Source organism: Neopsephotus bourkii, unplaced genomic scaffold (genome assembly GCF_033783945.1).
Source record: "Neopsephotus bourkii isolate Nb327-2 ecotype Australia unplaced genomic scaffold, CSIRO-AGI_Nbou_v1 NB_962, whole genome shotgun sequence".
Taxonomy (NCBI): Eukaryota; Metazoa; Chordata; class Aves; order Psittaciformes; family Psittacidae; genus Neopsephotus; species Neopsephotus bourkii.
Window position 1 is genome coordinate 3815304 of NW_026901456.1, and position 12122 is coordinate 3827425.

The following is a 12122-nucleotide window of genomic DNA, read 5'->3' on the forward strand; positions in this document are numbered from 1 at the left end:
AAGCATACTCTTGGTCAGAGCTCACACAGGTGTCTATTTTCAAGCTCAATTCAGTACTGGGCATTTAAAAAGTGAGTTAACCATTCTATACTGAAGCAAGTCTTCTCTTTTGCTCTCAGGCGAGCCATATATATAATACCCACCCTGCACGGTGTAGGGCCATCATGCTCTGTTCCTAAATCAGACAGAACTAAACCCACCCTTTATTTACAAGATCTTTGCACTAGAGAAAGTTCTTTTCCATCCTCTACACAGATACTCAAAACACATCTCCTGCAGCGAGGAGTTCCTCTCTCCCAACTACAGCTGTCTACTGCACAGACTTTTATGCCTTCTGGAGTCCATAATGAATGGAAAGAAACAAAAACAATTCACCTGACTTCAGCTGACAGCTTTAGCATAAAATGAATTGTCTCCTAGGATGCCTGGCTTGCTCCACTGGTTTTAAAGAGAGGTGTGAAAAGTAGTTCAGGTGTAAAAGGTCTGTATCAGACACACCCAGGGGAACACAAAAGTCACCCTGTGAACAATAAGGCCACCCAATGTGTAGGCTGACCAGCCTGCAATTAACTGGTATGAGCAAGAACTAGTTTAAGTAACCCTGACTGAACCCCAAGCAGAGCAAACAGTGAAAAGAGCAGCTGTTTGTGTGATTCAGGGCTCCCTGAAAGAAACAGAGAGAGGTAAGAGGAATGTAACAACTGGGGGAGGGAGAGCAGCCACTGAAGTAGGCAGAGGTGTCACCAGCCTGTAACAAAGCCCTGGAAAAACTGTAAAAGATGACCAGAATGGAGACACTGTAAACATGTGGGACCAACAAGAGCTCAGTGTGCCTGTGAAATATGCCACTCTTGAATTCAGACAGCTCCTCTGATGTCTGACCAGACGACTGGCAAGGTCTTGTTAACAGGAACTGCATGTTACTGCCCAGCTCTGCAGTTTTACACGCAGCCAAAACAGCTCATCTGGTAGGGGAAGGATCAGTGTGTGGATGCTCACGTCTTCCTGACCAACACCTTCTGTTTAGGCAACAATTTGCCCTGTACCTCATGCTTGCAGAGGTCTAAAGCCTTCACAACCTTATTTTTAAACATTTTGTAATAAATCAAAGACTACAAGATCTTCAGTTGCCCTTGGCTTCCTTAAATCTCTGTGGAAATGACAGAGGGAAGGGGAAAAATACTGCCTTTCTAACTCCTTTCCTTACAAGATGGGAAGAGTCTAGTTTCCTGCAAACCCAGAATTAGTATGGTCCCATCTCTACATTTTTCCCATTTTCTTCTTCCTGAGGATAAGATATAAAATTACTTTTATTAAAAAGATGCATATAGTACTATGCTGTGCTTACCTTCCCATTTTTTGACAAAAGGACCTGACAGTATTCGCATAAATCCAGCCAGACAGATCAGTTCAACTGAGAATTCTTCAAGGACTTTGTCAACAGCACTGTCAAATTCAGTGCGACTTTCATACAATTTATGGTCAATAACCTGTGATAACCCAAAAGACACAGAAACAGGGACATGGTGTTAGTTTAATCTAGCCCTAGGAGCACAAACGGCAGCCTGGAGTAATAAAACCCAAGTAAATATCCATGTGTGGCTCAAGGTGGGTGCACATGCACAGCAAGAAGAGTTCATAAATGCATGCAGCTCACAGGCAAGCTTGCAATCTTTATTCCTGTTCACAAAGAGCAATCACCAGAATAAACAAGAATTTGGTTTTATTAGGCCCACAGCTGTAGGGCCCAGCATTCTGACACAATGTAACAACATACAAATGTAGGTCATTAAGACAACCTAAAGTCTTACAAGTATTTCATTCAATTTAAGGCCTCTGACAGTTTTAAGCAGTTGAACCTTGCTAAAAAATTAATCACAAAACCTTTACAGAAAGGCTAATCACAACTCATAAAACAGCCCCTACTGCATAAGGTCAATGTTCTTGAGTTACATATTTTCCATCCAGGACACATTCCCTCATTTAAGCAGGAAGAAGGCAGTGCTATGTAACTTAAAACATCCAGAGTCTTTAAAATAAAACTATCTGTTAATGCCTACCAGATTTACCACAGTAGTTTTGAAACACCAGAACTGGTTAGCTGAGAAGGTGGTAGAGAGCACTGGAAATAGGGCCCAGCTCAACACTGGGCAGAACTACCCAGTTCTGGCAAAACATATTCCTCAGTGCCTCTGTTTCATCACTTTCCATCTTAACCACTGAGACCATCGGCCATTCCAGACTGCATTTTTTCCCTCATTATATGTTTGTTCTTCCCTGCACACCATGGATGTGTTTTACTTGTGATCCTTGTGTACTCCCAAATAACAGACAGCAATGCTGATATTCAGGCCTGCTACTGTTAAGGTTAATAACAAAGCTTGCATTAAGCACAACTCTTCCCTGTGCCCATAGCTATCAGTGAGAAGTGCCGGTAAAATGCTAAGTTAGAACCGTAGCATTTCACATCTGTAATACGAATGACTGAACAAAGAGCAAAGCGATGCAGCACTGGATTCAGTGACACTAAGGGAAATGCAGTTTGGTTTGCATTAATACTGAAAAGCCTGAAGCAATGCCCAAAGAGTCAGTGGAAAGTCCTACTGCGTTTGACATCCCTGTTTCAGTCAAATGAACTACCAGTCTGTTTAGCCTGTAATTTTAAAATTAAATTTGGATAAAATAGCTTGTTACTTCAGTGTAAATGCACTACAGTTAAATACATGGCAAAGTTTAAACTGTAACTCATGACAGTTTTGCCCTTCTTTAATATTGACTGCTCCCAAAACCATCAGGATTGCTGGCAGCACCTCTGAGGAGAAAGTTTGCTCAAGGGCATAAATTCATGACAGACTGAAAAAGAAAAGCTAAGGCTTCCTACCAAACCATCTTTTACCCTAGTAAAACTCGTTATGTCACAGTGCCTTCCCACTATAGTCAGAGATAATGATGGCTAGTTTTAAAAAGATGAGAAACACTTACCCTTGTAGAAATACCAGCTCTTTCAGCTCTCCTTAACCCCTCCACACCAGCTTTGTTAGAAACAACAAGAACTATTTGTGCAAAACTGGTGGGTTTCTTTGTGCTGCTTATGAGGGCTTCCAGATTTGTGCCTATGAGTGACAAAATAATTAATGAATATTAAAGACATTCCTGGAGAATAAATAGAGTTAAGAGCCAGAGGAGGTTTTAAATAAGCAGCAATGTGGGTGAGACCCAATCCAAAAATCACTGATGCTAACAATAATCCTTTTTTAATTGATACTACTGGAGGCTGAATTTGACAGCTGGGGGCTATAGGGCTTTTACTAGCAATTAAATTTGCAAACTATAATTTATGGAATTGTAACAATGGTCTACCCCTTAGCAAGTGAGAATACTGGAAACCCTAGCAGTGCCTATCTGGAAAGAAGAAATTCTGATCTATTTGTGAAATAATGCTGTTATTCCTACAGTGCAGTCATTGTTTGGATTTGGAGATATGCAGAGTCTGCAGATAAAATGAACACAGATGTAATTCAAGTGACTTTGCAGCAGAGGTTAAAGATCATTTTGTTTGTGACTGACATTAATCCATGAGCCAAATCTATCCTGCCTGTTACTGAAAGCCTGCTAGAAGCCTATCAGAACCTCCATGGAGAATTGAAGGACTTATGAGATTTTACATCTAATATCAATTTCTGTTTTCAATAGTCTGTTTTACACTGTCCTGAAGAATATAACTCTCACCTGTTCCAGAGATAAGGACAGCAACCTTCACTTTGTTTGGTTGGATTTTGCCTTGGATATGGCTGCGCAGAGACAATGACCTATTTGCCTGCAAGGCTCGAAGCAGATTATGGACTTTAACATGGGCAGAGCCTGAAAAAAAAACAACAAACAAAGCAATGCATAAATAAGGGGAGAAACAGAGAGGGGAGGAAAGTGCCCATGCAAAGAGATTAATGGCACTGCTTTACTCCTCATTATTTATTTATAGTTATGGTGACATCTGACATTGCTAATCACATGTTCTATGGACTAAGACTGAAGTCATGAGGGCTGTCATTTTAATACCTTGTGCAAAAAAGCCATGGAGGTGTCAATCAAGAGATTTTCAGCTAACCTCCATGAAGACCCACCAGCTAAGGAATTAAGCTCTGCATTTTTTCTTTAAGGAAAATAAAAACATAATAACCTTTTTGAAGGGAGACAACTTTCCCGATCAGCCAGGCTGCCTCATGTCTCTCTATGTCCTTGAGGACCTGCTGAGCCAGCTCCTTCTGAACTATCAAGACAGCACCGATGCCACAATTAAATGTTCGAGTCATTTCCTCCTCAGAGAGGTTCCCTTCTTTATGAAGCCAGCAAAAGATTTCAGGAATCTTCCAGGTAAGAGCATCTGAAGAGAATTGAAAATACAAATGAAGAGTGGAAATCAGTACTAATGGGCAAATACTAAAAGTATTAGAGTATTGAGAGGCAAGATCTGTGTGAAAAGCACAGACAAAGTCCCACAGCATTATTAGCTTGAGTGAAATCGACTTCCATACACAGAAACAGGATTTTTGTTTTTCCTTCCTTACTGAACAAGGCTTGGGAGTAGAAAGAAGTATCACTCTGGGAAGAAAATAATCATATTGCTCTGCTGCAATCAGCAATTCAAAGTGGGCTCTGAGGCACTCCTTGGAAAATCCTTATCTTGAAGATGACACCTCTGCTTCTAGAGAAACTATTGTACCAGAACAGTAGCCTTAAAGCTGTCGCAAAACTCTCATACTGCCCATAATTCTGACCAGGTGAAGATGATTTACAGCAGCACGAGAAATGCTTCTGGACAAGCTACTGTAAAGGAACTCCAAAGACACTAAGTTTCTTTCTTGTGTTATTTTTAAAATTGCATTATCTCCATTTATATATACCAGTGCCCGCTATGGGAAAATGGAAGAATGATTTACATGCCATTCTGGAGTGCAAAAGTCATTATTAGTCCACTTATTTTATTCTACAACACAGTGAACACTGCAGAGCCTACAGTAAGTCATCTACCTTTCCATACTACACTTTGTAAGTGAAATACACTTTCTACCACACCTGATGAGATTGTGGTGAGGATTAATTATGGTATGTCAAATAGCAAGAGATGTACATGAGCTAGTAATCGTATCTGAATGCTAATTCAAGGCTTCATGATTATTAGCAATAATTCTGTAGGTTACTGCAAATCGTGACAGCTCACTTTGGGTTGCTTTTAAAGTTGTTTTATTTTTACAAGTATGGATAAAATCCAATCCAAAGCACCACCAGGGGAAGTGAATTCAGTGGCCAGCAGTCTTAAGACTACAAAGTGTTTTGACTAGCTCTGATTCAGAGACAAGGAGAAATTTAGTGACAGTTTCTAGAGAGGCAAGTCTAGCTCTTACAGCACAAGTCAGCTGACACGGTCCTACTACACAGGCTTCCACATCAATCTGTATTAACATGAGGATGCTTCCATAGTTTTTATCTCACCTAAAACGACACCAAAGGACTCTGGGAGAACTCTGGGGATATTTTCCAGCAAGCCTCCTCCAGTGATGTGAGCATAGGCTTTCACATGGCCTGAGCGGAGGGCAGGCAACAGAGTCTTACTGTAGATTTTTGTTGGGGTTAACAAGAGATCTCCTGTAGATGAAAGAGGGTGAAAGAAGACCAGTTACAGCACAGAAGGAAATGTTAATCAATATACAACTGAGGAAATCTCAAAATATTAATTTGCTGGAAACTAATGAGCATTGTACCACAGAGAAAACCACAATGTTCTATTTGTTTGGCATATGATTAGTTATTTATCCCCCTCCCTTGATTTCTTTCCTGCATATGCGATTCAAGGGAAAAAAGAAAATGAAAACATGCTAAAGAATATTTTTTTTTAGTGTCTTAGAAAACTTACAAAAGCAAAAGCACAGATAAAACAAATGTGATATTTGCATGTTCAGAAGTTCAAGTTATAATGAAAGAAATGCATGGTAAATGGTACCTAATGTCTGATAACCAGAGACATCAACCGGAGAAGAGAAATCAAATGATGACTTTTCCACAATCTTCCTTACAAGGCTGTATCCATTGCTGTGAACCCCTGAAGAAGCTACTCCAATGACCACATCTCCATCAGTGATTCTCTCCAGCTGGGGCAGCATCTGCCCTCGCTCCACTGCACCAACAGCAAAGCCAGCCAGGTCATACTCTCCGGGTGGATACATGCCTGGCATTTCAGCAGTTTCTCCTCCTGTGGGAAACAAAAAAAGAGAAAGGGGATGTTGTAAAACCAATGGGACTGGTAGGCCTACAATCTTTCGGTTTTAAATTCATAAGGCATTAACAGAGTAATTTTTAATTACATTAACAAACATTAAAAATAGTTAAAAACATGCTTGTCACAGGCCCTTCAATTGACCAAGCAATACCAAATCAGGAAAGAATGCTTCCTCTCTCAGTCTTGTGAATGCAAATCAATCCAATACATTTTAAAATCAAACCATATATTTAGTCTTTCATATTTCCAAATTTCTGTCAGGTTTAACATTCTCCATGCCAAGCCTACAAGTAACACAAGAAATTCATTCAAGGACATCAAGGGAACAACATAACTATGAAGTCCCACTTGCCTTCATGAAGTTTTTGAACACAGTGCTATCCTGCTTGCCACTCCTGCCCACAACCTGGCCATCATTGTCACTATTTGGGCTCTAAATTTACATGAGTGATGGTGGAAGCTGCACTTGTGCTCAGTGATTGGCATTGCTCAATACTAGGTTCTCTGTAAGCTTTTCCTTCTAAATAACATTGCTATAGCCAACTTTAAAGTCAAAGTACATTTGCTTAGATGCATCCGTTTAAAACTGTATTTAATAACATTTGTACAAAACCAAGCATGTAGATAAGCCTTTCAGTACCTTGCTATCAAGTGGTCTGATGAGATTAAGGTGGCTGAGCTGAATATTCAGTTATTGCAGAAATGGAAGGTAGGAATTTAGAAACATGTTTCAAATGAGACTTGTATGAGATGGTACCGTAGCTAGGGCCCAAACTGAACTTTATTTCAATGCTCCAGGCTACAGGAAAGCATTTCCTCCTTAGGTTCAGAGTTATTGCATCATCTCTGTCCCTTCCTTTCCAAGAGTGCCAGAAATTTGGAGAACAAATCATGGTTGTTTTATTTATAAGTTCAGTGGACTTATTTTTATATTAGCACAAAAATATATTTGCTAACTCATTTACAATCCCAAGACATTGTTCTTCAGTAATAAATTTAAAACATCTAAAGCCCTTTGTACTCTTAAAGTCCTAAAACTGGAAATAGAATCTTGACATTTCAGTAAGTAATTTCATACCAAGATTTCACATAATGTGTACTTATGCTAAAGTATGAATAGTTTGATTATATTGGGTAAACTGAGAGAGCACCTTAAGAAAAATATAGAATCATAGAATAGTTAGGGTTGGAAAGGACCTTAAGATCATCCAGTTCCAACCCCCCTGACATGGGCAGGGACACCTCGCTCTAAACCATTTCACCCAAGGCCTCGTCCAACCTGGCCTTGAACACTGCCAGGGACGGAGCATTCACAACCTCCCTGGGCAACCTATTCCAGTGCCTCACCACCCTAACAGGAAAGAATTTCCTCCTTATATCCAATCTAAACTTCCCCCGTTTCAGTTTGAACCCATTACCCTTTGTCCTATCACTACAGTCCCTAATGAAGAGTCCCTCCCCAGCATCCCTATGGGCCCCCTTTAGATACTGGAAGTCTGCTGTGAGGTCCCCATGAAGCCTTCTTTTCTCCAGGCTGGACAGCCCAAACTTTGTCAGCCTGTCTTAATATGGGAGGTGCTCCAGACCCCTGATCATCCTTATGGCCCTCCTCTGGACTTGTTCCAACAGTTCCATGTCCTTTTTATGTTGAGGACACCAGAACTGCACAGAATGCTCCAAGTGAGGTCTCACGAGAGCAGAATAAAGGGGCAGGATCACCTCCTTTGACCTGCTGGTCACACCCCTTTTGATGCAGCTCAGGATACGGTTGGCTTTCTTGGGCTGCAAGTGCACACTGAAGCCGGCTCATGTTCATTTTCTCATCGACCAGCACCCCCAAGCCCTTCTCTGCAGGGCTGCTCTGAATCTCTTCTCTGCCCAGCCTGTAGCTGTGTCTGGGATTGCTCCGACCCAGGTGTAGGACCTTGCACTTGGCATGGTTAAACTTCATGAGGTTGGCATCAGCCCACCTCACAAGCATGTCAAGGTCCCTCTGGATGGCATTCCTTCCCTCCAGTGTATCAACCGAACCACACAGCTTGGTGTCATCGGCAAACTTGCTGAGGGCGCACTCAATCCCACTGTCCACGTCACCAACAAAGATGTTGAACAAGATCAGTCCCAACACCGATCCCTGAGGGACACCACTCGTTACTGGTCTCCAGCCAGATATTGAGCCATTGACCACAACTCTTTGTGTGTGGCCATCCAGAGAGTTCTTTATCCACCGAGTGGTCCATCCATCAAATTGATGTCTCTCCAATTTAGAGACAAGGATGTCGTGTGGGACAGTGTCGAACACTTTACACAAAACCAGGTAGATGACATCAATTGCTCTACCCCGTCCATGAGTTCCATAGCCCCATCATAGAAGGCCACCAAATTGGTCAGGCAGGATTTCCCCTTGGTGAAGCCATGCTGGCTTTCACCAAGCACCTTGTTGTTTTTCATGTGCCTTAGCATGCCTTCCAGGAGAAACTGCTCCAAGATTTTGCCAGGCACACAGGTGAGACTGACTGGTCTGTAATTCCCCGGGTCACCCATTTTCCCCTTCTTGAAAATGGGGGTTATAGTTCCCTTTTTCCAGTCGTTGGGAACTTCACCTGACCGCCATGATTTTTCAAATATGATGGCCAGCAGCTTAGCAACTTCATTTGACAGCTCCTTCAGGACCCGCGGATGGATGTCATCAGGTCCCATGGACTTGTGTACGTTCAGATTTTTAAGATGGTCTCGAACCAGTTCCTCTCCTACGGTGGGCCCAAGGTCTTCATTCTCACAGTCCCTGTGTCTGCCTTCCAAGACTTGGGTGGTGCGGTCAGAGCCTTTGCCAGTGAAGACCGAGGCAAAGAAGTCATTCAGAACCTCAGCCTTCTCCAAATCCTGTGTTGACTAATAGTTCATGCAGAAAAAATTAAACCAGAACATAAACAGCCTCTTGTTCGAAGCTTGTAAACTACCTCAAAACGACACACTCCCACTTACAAAGGGCTTTTGTTACTAACTTTCTTAAAGAATCAGAAAAAAAGAACAAAATTACTGTATTACAAATTATAAAGTGGTACCTAATGTAAGACACTTGAACTGTCATTTTTAGTATCATATTAAAGGTAATATTTGAAACATCATGGCAATTCTCCATGTCTGGTTTTATACAAAAAGAAGGAAAAACAAAAATTATGTGAGGAAACGGAACTTCCTGGGTTTATTACTCTAAAATTTAACCCTGCACTGTACTCCTTTTATAAACTAAAGCCTTATTCAAAAGAATGTATTTTTGACTGACCTAGAAATATTTTTATTGAGCTGAACAGTGTTGAAGCTGTATTTTTTAAGATTCAATAAGAGAAATATTGTATCATTTTCACAGATAACTAGACTACTGTATACCAGAATACATACATATGTTTTAGTAAAATGTATTGCATACCTGTATTATAGAGTTGAAAAGGAAAATGTTTACATTTGAAATGAACATTTTGGAATATGCTCATCTTGGTGAAACAAAACTTCAGCAGACAAATAATTTTTCTGTTAGTTTTGTAACTAGTGAAACCTGTTTTCTTTTTATGTTTCTGTCTTGTGGTTAATGCCTGTGTCTTAAGTAATGAGCTCCAGCCAAAGCTTTTGTTGCATTCATAAGGACAATCTTGGGCTTTTTAGTTTTATGAAGCTTGAGGGAACAAACAGCTGTAAGATCTCTACCTTTCCTATTAAATCTGGTTAAAATCAGCCAAGAGGTTCAAAAGACAGTATGTATGCACATAGGTACAGGTGCATGCACCGTAACACATATAAATCTTGTTTCCAGTGGAAAACTTGAGGATTTCCTTTACGATAAAGAACAAAAAAAGCCTATTTAGTATGTTTTAAAATTTACTTGAAAAGTAGAGAGGATTAAAATACACGAATTATTAGTTTTCTAGATAGTTGTTATTGTTACAAAGTTAAATGAAAAGATACTAATAAGAAAGTTTATATGCAACTTCCTGAACATTAGGCAACGTTTGCATGGAGTACTGTCGCTTTCCAGCAGAGATCACGTTCTCTGACAGCACTGACAGCAAAGACATGTGACACTGTGGAGTTTGATTTCACTCCTCTAAGATTTTTCAGTAGAGTAGGAAAACAAACACATTAAAAATAATTATAAATGTATTGCATCATATTTTTCATATCCTTCAAAGAAGCATGTTCATACCTAAAAGTGCACATCCTGCTTTTTTGCAAGCTTCAGCTATTCCTGCAATGACACCCTGAGCTACTTCCACATCAAGTTTGCCACAGGCAAAATAGTCAAGGAAGAAGAGGGGCTCTGCTCCTTGAGCCAAGATGTCATTCACACACATGGCAACCAGGTCTTGACCTATGGTGTCATGTTTCTTACACACTTGTGCAATCTGCAAAACACATTGAGAGAGAGAAGGAACCCACTGGTTAGTTTCGAGAAACTGAAATGCAAGCAGAGAGTCTGCAATGGAAGGGCATTCTTCCTGATGCTTTATGAGGAGCAGCTTCATTTCTTATCCTTTCTGTGAGCTTCTCCTAACATTTCATTTTAGGATGTGTTGCTTTCTTAATTGGCAAGTACAAAAGGCACTTTATGGAAGGGGACTGCACTGGAAAGGGTTTCATTACAGTTTGTGTAAACACAATAGCAATTGTATAATTAAATGTTTTTCCTCATAAGTAACCTTTTTGAGGGTGGAAACTCTACCTTAATGAAATGGAGTCCCCAGTTCCATACTTAATATTAAAAATGAGTTATTTTAAGCATAATTTCAAGTATGGCTATTTACATGCCATAAGCTGAAAGTATATTTAATTATTTTGCCTGAAAGAGGGCAATTTCACTTTTCGTACCCTTTTTAAAAAGACAAATAGGTGTTTCTAAAAGACAACTGGCATTTTCTGCTGAAACATTTTCCATTCTGTGCTATTTTCCTTACTTTACATGGATTTTCACATTACCTTCAGTTTTGTGCCAACACCATCAGTTCCAGATACCAAGATAGGATCTTTGTAACCAGCTGCTTTCAAATCAAAGAGGCCAGCAAACCCTCCAAGTTCCGCATTGCAGCCTGCCAGCCAGAAAACATGAAAATAGTAAATTTTTACTTTCATGACTTTCTCCAGGATCCCCAACATAAACTTGTCAACATGACTTTGCTTTGTCAACAGGAATCTTTTCTCTGACATTTAGACCCTCTTCATAGAGGCACAGGAACTCCTAATTTTATGTTTGCTTTGTCTTTTTTCTTCATTACCTAAGGCAATGCAAAACTTTGTGATTGAACATTCAGTAATTACTATGACTGATATATTTCACCCTTGCACTTAGTATTTTTATGGACAAACCCAAACAAACAAACAAACAAAACCCCCCAAAAAAAACAAACAACAAACCAAACCAAAGAAAAACCAAGAAAAGAAAAATTGCAGTAACAGATTGAAGCCCACTGCTTCCTGGGAAAAGACGATATCTAGACATTTTCCAACTGAAATTTCTTATCTCTTTGTTAATACTGCTACTTACAGTATATTAAGACTCCTTGTTCCTAAGACTGGTTGTGATAGGTAAGCATAGTAGCCTTGAAACTAAAACTGGCTAAATCCTAAGAGTGAAACAAACATGAGGAGAAAATACTATGAATGCTAAGAAATGACTAGTTGTACTAGTGTGTGTATGTGTCTATATTTTTCTATGTATACTGATGTTATTTGAAGGTTCTCAGTTAATTTGAAGTAAAATGTTTATTACGTAAGTGAATGATATTTTACGTCTATCAAAAGAATTGCAGGAACTTGCTAGAGCAAGATATGCCTGAGAGATTCCTAACATCATGAC

At 40.0% G+C, this 12122-nt stretch overlaps 2 protein-coding genes across 5 annotated transcripts in view; one reads left to right on the top strand and one right to left on the bottom strand.

Annotated features, from left to right (window-relative positions):
• The window catches only part of IFNGR2 (interferon gamma receptor 2), a 147483-nt gene that overhangs the window by 72269 nt on the left and 63092 nt on the right, over positions 1–12122 (top strand). The gene's annotated exons all lie outside the window — the stretch shown is intronic.
• The window catches only part of GART (phosphoribosylglycinamide formyltransferase, phosphoribosylglycinamide synthetase, phosphoribosylaminoimidazole synthetase), a 39259-nt gene that overhangs the window by 4355 nt on the left and 22782 nt on the right, over positions 1–12122 (bottom strand). For all 4 annotated transcript variants that reach the window (XM_061359079.1, XM_061359076.1, XM_061359075.1 and 1 more), the window contains 8 exons: positions 11246–11355; positions 10476–10674; positions 5999–6247; positions 5491–5643; positions 4178–4381; positions 3730–3861; positions 2983–3113; positions 1349–1490 (listed from right to left, as the gene is read on the bottom strand). In XM_061359079.1, the coding sequence (XP_061215063.1) occupies positions 1349–1490; positions 2983–3113; positions 3730–3861; positions 4178–4381; positions 5491–5643; positions 5999–6247; positions 10476–10674; positions 11246–11355 (1320 nt within the window). The remainder of the gene's footprint in view (positions 1–1348; positions 1491–2982; positions 3114–3729; positions 3862–4177; positions 4382–5490; positions 5644–5998; positions 6248–10475; positions 10675–11245; positions 11356–12122) is intronic.